This window comes from Malaclemys terrapin, chromosome 21 (assembly GCF_027887155.1).
Source record: "Malaclemys terrapin pileata isolate rMalTer1 chromosome 21, rMalTer1.hap1, whole genome shotgun sequence".
Taxonomy (NCBI): domain Eukaryota; kingdom Metazoa; phylum Chordata; order Testudines; family Emydidae; genus Malaclemys; species Malaclemys terrapin.
The window spans coordinates 5249332-5264064 of NC_071525.1; the positions used below are offsets into that span (position 1 = coordinate 5249332).

Below are 14733 nucleotides of genomic sequence, written 5' to 3' on the forward strand. Positions count from 1 at the left end.
CAATAACACCTAACGACCCACATCTGTTTGCAGTGTCGGCCGATTTTTCCCGGAGCACGGGCCGGGTTTAATACCTGGATACCCTTGGTTGGCACCATGAGCTGGAACACAAAGCGACTGGCCGAGGGAGGGACTGTCAGGAGGGTGCAAGCTGGAGGGAGGGCCTCCCGGGTGAGAGGCTTCTAGGGTGGTCGTCCGGTTCTTGGGCAGGCGGGGGGTCCCCCTCTGTGGAGCTGAGGTTTTAACTCTCTCTCTCTGTCGGCCAACAGAACAAAGAGAAAGAGAAGATGAAGGAGGGCAAGGAGAAGGACGCCCGCTACACCAACGGCCACCTCTTCACCACCATCACCGTCTCGGGCATGACCATGTGCTTTGCCTGCAACAAGAGCATCACGGCCAAGGAGGCGCTCATCTGCCCCAGTGAGTAGCTGCGCGTCGGCGAGCGACTTGTTCTCCAGCCCTGTCTCCCCCGCCCACCCATCTGCGCCTCCTCGTTGAACCACCTGCTCCTCTCACCTACCCATGTTCCTGTCCACGTCTTCCAGGTGCCGCTCTACCTCTGCCCCTCTGTCACCCCGCGTCTGTTTCCTTCATCCCTGTCTCCTCCTTCCAACCTCCTGCTCCCTGGGCCTCCCCTGCCTCCCCATATCAAGCCTCACCATCTCCTCTGCTCCACCATCTGCCCCCTTCCTCTGTCTCTCATCACCCCCCGCTTCTCTATCTCAGCCCCCCAACTCGATTGCAATCTCCTGCCCATCCCACTGCATCACGCGCCGCTCCTGGAGCAGGGAAAACACGTTACTCTCCTGAGTGAGAGTAAAACCCTCCTTCCCGCAGCACCAGGTAGCTGGCTCGATATGCCCTTGGCTACTACCCATGAAAGGGCTTAACTGGGTTGATGGAGAACAAGAGGATCGGTGTTAGTATGAGAGAAGACGCTTCTGTGTTTGCACAACTACATCTGGATGCAGGAGTGTGCAGTCCGTGGGGGGCCGTAAAGCCCCACGTAGCCTGTGGACACGTGTGTGGCTTGCACAAGAAATCAGTGGTGGTGAATGGGATTCACAGTGCAGGATGGAAGAGAGATTTTAGGGCACCGAGGAGACAGACTGTGACGGATACGCTCGGTTGAATTGCATTGCCTTCTTATATGCCCCTTAGTTGTACACACGGTCCTGATCTGGCTCTAGGAGGGTTTGGTGTGTTAACTACTTCAGGTCAATTGAGTACGTCGTGTGCTCTCTGCGTCCTGGGGACCTAGCGCTGTTCTTTACACCAGAATTGCTCCGATATGTGAATCATTGGGGGAAGCTGCCCGGTTCTGCTCGGTTATTCGATTTCTTTTTGATCGGCCGCACGGGGAAGGGGCGAGATGCAGTATGTCAAAAGCTTTGCTCTAGCGGTGAGATTTTCTGCAGGGGTAAGCCTGGGCGACGTCCATTATGTCTGCAGTACAGCCGACTGCCGGCCCAGGTGTGTCTGTCAGGGGGGTGACGAGGTGATGCCTGATGGACAGAGCTCTGCCAGCACAAGCACCCAGTGTAGACGCAGTTAGACTGGCGAAGCTGTGCTTTTACCGGTGTAACTTTTCGCTCCTGGGAGGTGGTTTCGCTAGACCTCCTACAAAGCTAGATGATGTACAGTTGCATCCACCCGAAGAATACTTTGCCAGTATAGTACTCCAGTACAGCGATACCAATAACACGGTGCTAGCGTAGACATGATTCAGCTGGAGTCACTGGCATGAAACCAATGTACACCGGGGGGTAGAGGGGGGTCATCTGGCCCATAGACTCCAGTGGAGCTGCCCTGATCTACCCCAGCTGGGGATCTGACTCGAAGTTCAGTCGAAGGATCGTGCCACGGCTTGTTCTCCAAATCCTCAAGGACGGGCTAGTGCCTGCGTGTGTGGTCAGGCCAGAGCGCCGTGGATGAGTGGGAGGTCCTGTGGCTGGGGGTAGGTTTTGCCTTCCCTGTATTCTGGCCGGGTTTAGTTGTTTCTGAAAGGATCATTCCCTCAGCTGATGTGTGGGATGGCTTATAAATAAAAAACGTGTGGCTCTGTGCATACAGGCCGTGCCCGGACTCCAGCCAGCAGGCAAATCCCAGCTGTGGCCAGGAGCGAGAATGAAATTCCATCTCCTCGCTGTGTCTCATTAACACGATGCCTTTCGATCTCAGCGGGCGGGATGCTCGCAGCGGGCGGGAGTGTGGGGAGGGGGAGCAGAGATTTCATTCAGAAGCTGCGGTTTCTTCCTCGTCGAGTTTAAAAGTGCTTCTTTCGCGCCGTGGAGCAGACAGGGCTGAACTGCTCAGCGCGCCCAATCCAGCTTCCAGCCAGCGCAGGATTGTTCCCTACAGCACATGCTCTTTGCCAAGGAAGTGTGGTCCAGTGGTTAGAACACTAGCCTGGGACTTGGAAGACCTGGGTTCAATTCCTTGCTCTGCCACAGACTCCCTGTGCGACCTTGGGCAAGTCAGTTAGCTGCTCTGCGCCTCAGTTTTCCCATCTGTACAATGGGGATAATAGATCTGCCTTGCCACATAGGGAGAGGATAAATACATTAAAGATGGGGAGGTGCTCAGATATTCTGGTGGTGGGAGCCAGATAAATATGTGTTTGTCCAGGCTAGTTTTAAAGACCCTGAGCGACGTAGCTATCACTGCTTTCCTTAACTTCATCTCTCATGCCTAGTTCCTACCGTCCTCGGTGTTTCCACCATCCGGATCTCTCTAGTCGCTGGGTACAATTTTCAAAAGCACCGACGCGACTTCGAAGCCGAAGTCCCGTTTTCAAAAGCGGCTCAGGGCTTGTCTGTACGGAGCGGGGGTTATTTCAGCCTGGGATCCCGTTGCCAATACCTGCAAACGGCTGTGCAATGCATGGTGGGAAATCCCCACCCGCTGCCTGGCCGATGCTCTGGAATGGGGGTGATTGTCTGCTAAGGTTGCTGCAGGTGTTCTTGGAGGATTTCAGTGAATGAGAAATAAGAGTGGCATAGTTCATGGAGATGCAGGGTTGTTCCCAGTGGCTTGATTTCCAGCGGTGCTGTCTCCCATTGACTCCCTAATCAGACTGTTTAAATACGTAATTCTCTCTCTTTCAGTCTCTGGGCTTGGTGGCTAGACTCTGCTTTCCTCTTTGCCCTGCCCTCCAGCCCTTTGATCAGAGTTGCTAAACCCTAGACGGCTGGGTGAGGGAGTTGGTCTGGAGCATCCCATCCCTCGGGTTTGGCACGGTGGATGTGCTGGTGACTTGGAGTCCTGCCGCCGACCCTATGGTCCGATCCGCTCTCTTGCTCTGTTCAGGGGACAGGGCTGCACCCGGGCAGGTCTGAGGGCAGAGTTCTGCCCTTGTGTTGATTTTTGTGGTACAGGGGACGGGCTAATGCGTCTGCAGCGGTTCAGATCTTGTGTGCGGGCATCTTGGCTATCGAGTGAGAGGGTGCACACTGTAGGCAGCTGGGTTGTCCAAGGGTTTGGGGGTTTGGCTGTCCCTTTCTGATGGGAGGCTCCTGGGATGCCATTGCATCAGCCCTGCATGTTTCCTGCAGGATCGAAGCTGAGTGAGTTTGAGAAAAGCAGATTCCCATGGACCAAGGAAACTCCTATGTGACTCTCCCGGGATGGCTTTGCCACCTGCTGGGATCCCGTGGGCCGGGCCTATATAAGTTTAATACTGGTGCCCATCACTGTGTTATCTGGGCAGCTGTTGCATGCAGCCCTACTGCTTGCTTGTGTTTGGATCTTGCTCCATTTTTTTTTAAGGAGATGTTAAAACTTAGGCTGATCATTAAAGATTCCTCTACACAAGAGAAGAGATGCTAGCCCCAGGGGCCTGGCCAAATTCTAGCTCATTTCATTCCATTCGTCTGACTCCTCTGCCCTGCAGTTTCAATTGGATGCTTTCTTCCTGTCCGAACGCACCCCAGGATGTTGCTGTGTGGCTGCTAAACGGCTGCTGCGTTGCGCCCCAGAGGTGGACGCACTTCGGTGGTGAGCAATGCCGTAACTGCGGTGCGTTGGGATGGAAGACGGCGAAGGGGTGTAAATACAAGCTCTGGATTGTTATTGTAGGTGTGCCTGGAAAGACGTCTGTTCGTGGTTCGGAAGCGCTTTGGGGCAGGGACTGTCTCTTAGTTCTGTTTGTACAGCGCCCAGCGCCGTGAGGCCCTGGTCCATGACTGGCGCTACCACGATACAGAGAACGAGCTACCAGGTGCTCTGGACGAGGAAGCCGTTGGAGACTTGGGCTTGTCTCTGAGAAGCCATGTGCATATAAGGAGGTCCCATGCCCAGCCCCCAGCGCGGTCAGTCTCTATAACCTGCCTCCTGCAGGCCCTGCTGTCTCGAGAGTTACCTGGCTTTGTGCAGGTTCCTCAGGCTCGCTGGCCCTGCAGTCTCACGGGGTTTAGTGCGGAGGAGGCCGGAGCGCTGCCGGTATTCCCTCCTGGCTGCCGGCTGAACGGTACAGATGTACGGAACGTTGTTCGTTTCCTGTCGGGTTCTCCGGCGGGCGGGCGGGGGAGGAGATGGAACGGCTTCCCTGGGGATAACGCGCTGACTCACCCGGTGGGAGGAATCCCTCCCCGCTCTGCTTTCAGGCGTGACTCCCACCTAGGGTGCCCAGATAGCAAGTGTGAAAAATCGGGACGGGTGGGGGGGTAATAGGAGCCTCTATAAGAAAAAGCCCCAAATATCAGGACTGTCCCTATAAAATCGGGACATCTGGTCACCCTACTCCCACTTGGCTTCTCTTTCCCCTCCGATGCGAAATCAGGGCTGGCGGCAGATTGACGCTGTCCCCCCTGAGCAGTGGCAAAGCGAGCTTCCCCATCGCTGTCCTGCGGCTGCAGATTAGCCCTGACCTGAAAGGGTTAAAGGGGGCCATGTGGGGCGTTCGCCCCTTCTGCTGCCTGATTACCGCATGTGCATGCTTTGCCCTACGGGAAAGGAGCTTGGTGGGGCCGAGCCGAGGGTTTGCCTTTCAGAGGGAGCTGGGGGCCGAGCGTCACGAGGCTCCTTTGGAAAAATCTCATCCCTTGATGGCCAGGGTAGCGCCTAGAAGACCCAGCCGAGATCGAGCCCCTGCTTTGCTAGACGCTGAGAGGCCGCCCCCCTGCCCTGGAGCGGAAGGTGTAAAGAGATGAGTCAGACAAAGCGGGGGGAGGCACAAAGAGGGAAAAGCGACTCTCCCAAGGTCACGGAGCAGGTTAGCGGCAGAGCTGAGAATCCCGACTCCCAGCCCAGCGCCCTCCCCGCTAGCCCGCGCTGCCGATCCCTGATTGTTACCGCCGTGGGCCGGATTCCGGGTCCTGCTTTAAATCCTCACCCCCCTGCCAAGCCGTTAACGTATAACCGGCCAGTACAGATCCCGCTCCTTTGTGCCAAGAAAGAGCAGATGGGCTGCAGCCGTGCGGCTGGGCAGGAATGTTTGCAGATGCCTGCTCGCCCTTCTCCCCGTTGGTCAGAGACCCTGTGGCAGTTAATAAATAAACGCACGGAGCGGCAGCAGCTGTTGTTCTGTCGTTCCCATCCATTGCGGGAGTCCATCCGGCATCCAGTCATGGGGCATCTTGTATGTTTTGTGTCTGCACCTCCACCAGTCTAGTCTGCCCCGGCCGTGACGGGCGGAGCCGGGACCGCCTGTCTGGTCCCCCCAATCCCCAAGGCTGCAGTGAGGGGTACCGCCAAAGAGCGAGCTGTCTGCAACAACCTCTAGCCGCAAGCTCCTTGGTGCGTTGGTTTAAACTGGTGCAACACCAGGCCTAATGGGAGCGACACCCAGGTGGGAAGGGAAGAGGCGATTTGGGAGCTGAATCTAGACTGGGATTGGCCACGGGGCTGAGGTCCTCCGGCACTGCGCGGCACGGTCGGTATGCCCCGAGATGCAGCCTTGTTACCAAATAGGAGCTGAACAAGCCCCCTGGGAGAAGGGCGGGTGACTTCAGTTTCAGCCGGGTGGGGCCGCTCCCCAAATCCGTCCAGAGTCCCACGGTCGCAGCTGTTCCCAGCCTAGTCGACATGGGGCTTCTCAACAGCTGCCGTGGCCGCGGGCCTCAATCGGGGCCTTGTGCCTGCAACATCTGTCTGCAAAGCAGCTGCCAGCTCCGGGGTAAACAGCTTTCGTTGCCCTTCAGAGAGGATCTCACCCGTGGGAAGAGAAATGGAGTTCTCCTTCCCTGCCCTGCCCCGGGATCCCGGCCCCATGGCACGGGGAGGGGGAGGGGAAGGTCTGCTCTCTGTCCACCCCTTAGCACCTGCCTGCGTCCATCGCATTGCAAAGCTGTTGCCTGACAGTCAGAGAAGTGGCTTGGCTGGAAACGCGGTTGTGGAGCGGCCTGTGTTTCCAGCAGTCGCGTGACGAGCCACCGGCTCTGCCAAACTGGCTGAGTGTCCCAGCGGTAGCAATGGAAGTGTGCTTGGCATTCCCTTGATTCTGCTACTGCTGGTGGGATAGACTGCAGCTTGCTCTCCCCTAGCTGGGTCGGCCCATGTATATGGAACGGGAAGAGACAGCTGTGGATGCTACGGGCACGTGGCTATAAGCAAGCAGGGCTATACACCCTCATGCTTCAGGGCACAGAGCAACCTCTGATAGGGTCAGGAAGAAATGTTCCCCAGGGGCAGGTTATTGCAGAGCTGCAGGAGTCCTGCCTTTGCCTCCGAAGTGGCAGTTGCTGGTCACTGTCGGGCCTGGGAGACTGGGCTGCATGGCCCCTCAAGTCTGATGACGATTGTTTGTATTTAGAGTAGAGCTTAGAGGCCCCAAAAGAGAGCAGGGCCTCCTTGCGCTAGGGGCTGTACGTGCACAGTGAGTGACAGACCCTACTCCAAAGAGCTGAGAGTCGAAATAGGCAAGACAGACCTTTAAAGAGGAGATTCTTTCCCCCCATCTGTGAAATGGGAAGCTGAGGCCCCGAGATCTCCTGAGTTTCAACCCACCGCCTTGACCACCCGCCCACCCTTCCTCTTACTCAGCTGCTGTGTGGCTCCGAGGGCAGAGGGTGGCATTTCAGTGGGTGCACTTCAAGGGGCAGATCCCGGCTTGTGCGTTTCTAGGCACTGGGAGAGGAGACTGTCCCACGCGTAGGCAGCGAAACCCGCGTCACCGCTCGAGGCCATTCCCGATCAATATTGCCCATTCCACGTGGGCTGAAGTGCTGGCAGCAGCTCTGGCTACAGCAGATGGGATGAGCCGGGCTGGCATGTGGTGTTTTCTGCCATCCTTCCTCCTCTCCTGGTGCGTGATGAGGGACCGTCTTTGCAGTTAATTTTATGGCTTTTGGGTGCAACAGTTCACGCTTTTAAAAAAAAAACCTGGCTTACGGTGGTGCCTACAGGCCCATTCGGCTTGGGGCTGAAAACCCATCACAGCCCCTACCTCCCCTTTGGGGCTTTTCATCAGTAGATCTCAATGCATTTTAGGATCATGATCCCCATCTTACAGTTGGGGAAACCGAGGCACAGGGAGCGGAAGTGACTTGCCTACGGTCACCTGGTGGGAGATCTAGGAATAGAACCCAGGTCTTTGGAGTCCCAGTCAAGTGCTCCGGCCACTAGGCCCCACTGATGTTTATATGAAATGGCCCCTGACCCAAACAGTTTATGAACACTGGCACCTTCTTGATGGCCCCCTTATGCTGCCAGAATGGTGCAAGGGAGTCCTTAGTGAAGTCCATCATGTGCCAGCAATGCCCCTCTGCCATGTACATTGCCTAAACCGGACCGTCTCTACGTAAAAGAATAAATGGACACAAATCAGATGTCAGGAATTATAACATTCAAAAACCAGTTGGAGAACCCTTCCATCTCCCTGGCCACTCGATTACAAACTTAAAAGTCGCAATATTACAACAAAAAAACTTCAAAACCAGACTCCAATGAGAGACTGCTGAATTGGAATTAATTTGCAAATTGGACACCATTAAATTAGGCTTGAATAAAGACTGGGAGTGGATGGGCCGTTACACAAAGTAAAACTATTTCCCCAGGCTTATTTCCCCCCCACCCCCTACATTCCTCACATCTCCTTGTCAGTGGCTGGAAATGGGCCATTTTTATTACCACTACAAACAGTTCTTTTTCTCTCCTGCTGATAATAGCTCACCTTAACTGATCACTCTCCTTATAGTGTGTATGGTAACACCCATTGTTTCATGTTCTGTGTGTGTGTGTGTGTGTATACATATACATACACACACACACACACACACAATCTTCCTACTGTATTTTCCACTGCGTGCATCCGATGAGGTGGGTTTTAGCCCATGAAAGCTTATGCTCAAATAAATTTGTTAGTCTCTAAGGTGCCACAAGTCCTCCTGTTCTTTTTGCGGATATAGACTAACACGGCTGCTACTCTGAAACCTGTCTTAGTGAAGTTGATGATCAGGCCCTAGGAGGGTTAACACTGGATCAGAACTCGGGCCGTGAGTTTCGAAAGGGACTCGTGATTTTTGGGAAGCCCAACTTGAGAGGGGCCTGGCTCTCGGAAAGCGCTGAGCACCAGTTCTCCAAAAATCTAGCCCATTCGGGGCATCTCAAGGTGGGCATCTCAAGGTGGGCGCCCAAAATCTCAAACCCCCCTTTGGAAAATCTCAGATGCAGGTTTCCTCCCCCTTATCTCTGGTCAGACTCCCTCTCCCAGTGGCCGTGAAATGTTATTTCCTAGCTAGGCTGCAGTCGGGTCAGTTTTAGGCCATTTCCTCTGCTTTGATCTCCTTGTATTTATGGAAGTGAACAGCCCCGGGGGGCCAGCCTGGGCATTGTCTAGCCAAACTGCTTGATTGTGTTCTCCAGACTCCGCCTTTTCCCGCATACGCAGAAAGTTCTTGATTCTTTTATTGGGCTTCAGATCTTCAGCTGGTGTGAAGCCATGGTAAGTCCCGCGACTTGGTGTAGCTATGCCAGTGTAGCATCTGGCCCATGGAATCTAGGGCAACGTTCCTATCCCTGACCTCCAGGCTGGTGGTGGTTCGTCTGCTCCCCCAGTCGCGGTTTCATTAGATATCGCTACATAGGATCAGGCTTGGCTGGTACTGGGACAGGAGACCTGTGTAGAGTGAGCAATGGTGCAGGAAGTGATGCCCGCGTATCAGGTGGTGATGCCATCCATGCCTGGCTGTGTGGAAGAGAAGTGTTAACTTCTGGGATGAGATGTAGCTTTGTAGACTCCAAGCCAGAAGGGTCCATCGTGATCATCTAGGCCAGGGGTTCTCAAACTTCATTGCCCCATGACCCCCTTCTGACAACAAAAATTACTACACGACCCTAGGCGGGAGGACAGGAGTCTGAGCTTGCCCAAACCCCGCTGCCCTGGACAGGGGGGGCAAAGCCGAAGCCTGAGGGCTTCAGCCCCAGGCAGGGGGCCTGTAACCTGACCCCTGCCACCCAGGCCTGAAGCCCCCAGGCTTCATCTTCATCCCCTGACAGTAAATCTCAGGCTTCAGCCCAGACCCCAGAAAGTCTAACTCTAGCCATGGAGACCCCATTTCGCGACCCACAGTTTGAGAACCGCTGATCTAGTCTGATCTCCTGGATGACACAGGCCAGAGACCTTCCCCAAAACAATTCCTAGAGCAGATCCTTTAGGAAAACATCCAACCTTGCTTTAAAAATGGTCAGTGATGGAGAATCCGCCAGGACCCTTGGGTAAATTGTTCCAGTGCTCAGTTGCCCTCCCCTGTGTAGACTGGTCACGTCACTCCTTCATCGTCTCTTTGTTAAGCATACATAGATTGAGTCTATTGCTAGAAGGCCTGTTTTCTAACACTTTCATCATTCTTGCGGCCCTCCTCTGAACCTTCTCCAGTTTACCACCATCCTCCTTGAAAGGTTGATACCGGCCTGGTCGTCGAAGCACGGTTCTGGCTTCTCAAGGTGGTTGTGTCTCCTGGTGCTTTTTGCAATGGAAGGGATGTCGGATCTAGTGTCCTGGTCGGATTCCGGTTTTAAAATCCCCACCAGAATAATTCAAGGGGCCTGGGGGAGGAAGGGCCCCAAATCTTACGGGAAACCAATGGAAACGGAGCCAATCCCAGTCTCTTTACAGCCCACAGGACTCTGATTCCCCTCCTGCACAGTGGTGTGTTTTTCTGCATTTCCTAGTGGCGTTGTGCCTACATGAGACAGTTGCATGAATTTAAACCAGTGAACAAGTGCAAACCTCTGGGTAGATGCTCTGACTTCAGTTTAAAGTGGACTTATTTAAGTCAGTCAGGAACTAGTGTAAACTAAATGAGTGTGTCCACACATCCAATTTTGGGGAAACTGGTATAGATTCTGCCTTTAGCATTGGCTGCCGGTTAGTGCTGGGTGAAATAACTGTTTACAATCGTGTTGTAATAACCCCTAGCACTTTTCAGCCACAGATCTGAGACTGCTTTACAAAGAGGGTTAGTATCATGGGGAAACTGAGGCACAGAGGGAAATTGACTTGCCCAGAGTCACTCCTGGGGCCAGTGGCAGAATGGGGAATAGAACCTGGGTGTCCCGAGTCCCAGTCTAGTGCTCTAACCACTAGGCTACTCACATCCATGTGGGTAACAGCTTTGTGACAGTATGCTGACATGTCATCTGAGGTTCAGCCATGGCTAATATGTGACTCCTCTGATGTTGCTGAAAGTGATCCTTTTTTTCCGGGAGCGGGAACGGACCCTGGCCTATGCCCAGGGTGCTCTAGTCCTTTATACGTTGTGACTGATTATCTGTGGGTGTCTCTCCTCACACTCCTGCGAGGAGACTCCTGGAGTAGAGAAGTGCTGGGACAGGGTCCTTCCCGGAAGAGGTTGTCCAGAAAGCTGAGAGGCCTGGGGTCTAGTGGGGTAACTAATCTGGTGTCCGTGGAGCAGGGCTGTTTGCAGGAAGAACATAGCGACCAATTACCCAGGTTGTTCGGTTATAAAGAAGGAACTGCGCGATGAGCCGTTCTCCCTCTGCAGGCAGGAGGTCCCCCGGGGTCCTCCCTCGATTCTGGCTCTCACGAGGTGACTCTGTGGTATTGGTTCAGGTCAAATTCTGCAGTGTCCCTCCCCACCCAGCCCTTCTGCCGATCAAGTCAGCAGCTCGCGAAGGGCTTTCATTTTAGTTTTGCAAATGGTTTCAACATCCTTATTCCGCAGGAAACCACTGAGATCCCTCGGCTTGACACAGCGAGGAGAGTGCGCACGCGTGGGTGTGTGAGAGAGAGATGGAGAGGGAGGGAACTGCCTCTGAACACAAGTTCCTTTTTCACGCCACCATTTGGCGGAGGTGTTGGTGAACTAGTTGGATTTCCGTTTGCCCTCCGTGGGGGAGGTGGGGGGAGCAAACAGAAGCATAGAGGAAGCTTCCATTAACTCTCTAACTTTCCTGTGACACCAGTGTAACTGACACAGTGACGTCTGCCTTGGTCTGCAGACAGCCTGAAACAGTAGCTCGGAGGGGTGTGAACGGCCCTGTTCATCTTGGTAGCGTGTTCGCTCTGCAACCTAGCAAGGGGGTTCGGTTAGCTTCAACTGGGACATCACCGAGGTCCCAACCCTTCTTAGGGGCAGAGAGAACTAGAGTATGGGAAAACCCTAGGAAACTCCAGGGAAAACCCTAGGAAAGGCCAAGCCTAGGGAGATAGGTGAGGTTGAATTATAATTTTAAAAACCAGACTTGCAGAGGGTGGGGGAGCGTCTGGACTTTATCCTGCATCCATTCAGAGCGGGGCAGGAACTCTTCCTGTCTACACGGTGCTGTGACTTGCACCGCCCTTGTTAACTACTGTATTCCACTGCTGGGCTGATCGACCCAATCAGATCTCCCTATGGTGTCACGAGTGGGTGGAGCTTAGGTTGTGGGCGGGGTTTGGGAGAGTACCACGTTTATGTCCCTCTCTAGGCCGACTCCCCCTGATGGTGAATACCGGCAGTTGGCTGATTTGCGTTGTAGTAGCGCATCAGAGACGCTAGGGTGCTAGGGGCTGTACAGAGAGAGAAAAGCAGGTCCTTATTCACGCCTGGCTTGACTTTCCAGCCCACATGCTGCCCCCACTTCCTCTTCTGCCCCTAGAACATGCGGCTTCCCTTTCTGTAGTAACTGAGGTTTAGATCTGCTGCCTCATCTCTGCAAGTTCCCCTCCGGAAGAGCAGTTGTTCCTGGGCTCTGCTTATCGTCTCTGCCAAATGATGTTTTCCTCGGAGCAGTTGCATGCTGCTGGTAGCTAATTCAGGACGCCTCACCATTGCTTTTCTCCCAGCACCCCTCGGGGTGGCAAGCTCTGTTTGTTTTGGCTTTTTTACAGGGCCGTTCAAGTGCAATTTAATGTTAGAGGCTGCAAAGTGACTTTGCAGGGAAAGGCCATTGTGGGCTCCTATCGGGTGGATTTCCAGAGCAACGCAGGTTCGCTGCAGGTGCCATTGTATTAAAACACCTTGTGCTGAGATATGAAAACCCTGCTAGCTTCCTTCTGCCTCTTGCGTAATCCTTAGTAATAAAGATTCTCCAATAGATTGCACAAACACCCCCTCCCCCCCCCAATGGGAACTGAGAAACTGTCTTCTGCTCGAGTCTGCAGACCTGACTGTGTTGGAAATGTGGAGTGAGACAAAGCCGTGTGTGCCCTGTTGTTTGTATTACAGTAGCACACCGCGGCCCTAATTAAAATCAGGAACCTGTTGCGCTAGGCGCTGCACATAGTGAGTCACAGTCACATCCCTGGCACAATTAATCCCTGGTGCCTCTCACAACATAGGGGTTTCCTGTCCTCTGGCCCGTTACATTCTTCTCCTCAAATCGTAGGCAGCATTTTTCACCCTCCCGTGCTAAACTGCGGCATGTCGACCCTGGGTGCTGTGAAACAGCTGCTGTGTTTCTCCCCAGCGGTGACTGCAGTCATTGGAGGGGCTACAGGATGCCCAGGGGTTGCTTACAGGTGTCCTAGAATATCAGTGTTGGAAGGTACCTCAGGAGGTCATCTAGTCCAACCCCCTGCTCAAAGCAGGACCAATCCCCAGACAGATTTTTACCCCAGTTCCCTAAATGGCCCCCTCAAGGATTGAACTCTCAACCCTGGGTTTAGCAGGCCAATGCTCAAACCACTGAGCTATCATCTAAGAGCAAGAGATTCTGATGGACGCTGCGCTCCCACGGTCCCCACAGAGGAATTTTTGGAGCTGCCGGCTGCAGCTTCATCACAAGGCAGAATGATCGTTGGGCATGTCTACCACGCAGCTGAAAACCCGCGGCCGGCCCGTGCCAGCTGGCTTGGCTAAGGGGCTGTTTAATTGCAGTGTAGACGCTAGGGCTGAGAAGTGGGAGGGTCCCAGACCTTGGCCTGATGTCCTCACAGCCGTTTTAGCCTGAGCCCCCTCCCCCCCCTCACCACCACGCCCAAATGTCCTTGGTACAGCGCTGCAATTTAGCATTGCAACAGCTGATCTGAGCTCATTTCCTGAAACCGCTGCCAAATCAGACCAAGGAGCAACTCTGGCTCCTCCAGTCGCTCATTGGCCGAAGTAACGTCTCTCCTCGGCAGCTGCTTCGCCTCCAGCCTTTACCTGCCCTTCTTGGCTACTTTGTACGGGTTTGAGCTAGAAACAAGAGGGCCAGGCAGCTTCGAGTTCTTGCTCAAGCCAGCCCGCAGACAGGCCACTGACTGGCAAAGCCGTGTGCCCGCTCCCACCCCTGTGCCAAAGGGAGTCGGCGGAGGTTTTTCTAGTGTGCAGGCAGCCCTGGGTGGATAACATCCACGAGAGAAGTCGCAAAGCCAGGGCCAGTCGAACTGCCGGGTGTCTAGCGCTTCAGATAAACAGGAGCTCCCCTAACTGGCTGTAGAAGTAGGTCCTTTATCCTCTCTGTGGACCAGCCACCAGGGGGCAACATGAGTCAATGAACTTCGTATGTTGCAGGCGGAGAGAAACGTGGAAGAACTGGTGCCGTGGGAGCGTGGCTGTCTGGACTGGCTCAGTGTTAAAAAGGGGGTAATTGCTGGAAGGGAAAATTGGCAATAATAAAAGCCTGGGGCTTGATCCTGCGAGGCCCTTTGGAGCTGGTATCTATCATCTCGGACGCTGCAGGCTGGCGAGAGAGGCTGGTCCTGTGGGTTAACGCACAGGCTCCCCTGGGCAAATCCATTCAACTCTCCAGGCCGCAGTTCCTCAGCTCTGCCTCGCCTGTTCCCAACTGTGAACTCTCCCGCGTGGCGATTGTGCGCACAGCGGGACCCTGATCCCATCACCCAGTTAATGGCAACGGGGCCCTGGCAGCTTCTCGGCGATAAACCTATTTTCAGACCCCGCCTCTCCCCGCCGGCCTGCGATGATCCTATCGCTCACATTTAATGGGACAGGACCTCGGCCGCTCTTCGAAGAGGAGCGAGGCTGAGTGGTGTTCATAGCATGGGCTGTGAGAAATCGATCGGGACCGGGGCTAGCTAGTGGGAACACATAAACACTGGGTTTCTCCCTTGTTTTGTTTCTCTCCCCCCGCCTGCCGCTTTTGAGTTGCACAAGAGCTGGCTCGACAATCTCCAAAACAATATTTGTCTTCTTAAAAATGCAGAGCATGACTTCATTTCCTCCCCTCGGTCAGCAGACTGCAGTGTCTGACCTGGCTGGCCAAGGAGCCTGGCTGCTCGTCTGTTGGCCTGCGAGTGCGGCTTGCACTTGGGGGTTAGTTTATCCGACGCCCCCCCTGGCCTAGGTAGCTGGAGGAGTGGGGCCATGGGGCTGTTATCCCATGCCGGCGCGTGGGGCGTAAGGCCAT

At 54.5% G+C, this 14733-nt stretch overlaps 1 protein-coding gene across 2 annotated transcripts in view; it reads left to right on the plus strand.

Annotated features, from left to right (window-relative positions):
- Positions 1-14733, plus strand: part of ARHGEF2 (Rho/Rac guanine nucleotide exchange factor 2) — a 124745-nt gene that overhangs the window by 83777 nt on the left and 26235 nt on the right. For both annotated transcript variants that reach the window (XM_054010806.1, XM_054010807.1), the window contains one exon: positions 270-420. In XM_054010806.1, coding sequence (XP_053866781.1) covers positions 270-420 — 151 coding nt within the window. The remainder of the gene's footprint in view (positions 1-269; positions 421-14733) is intronic.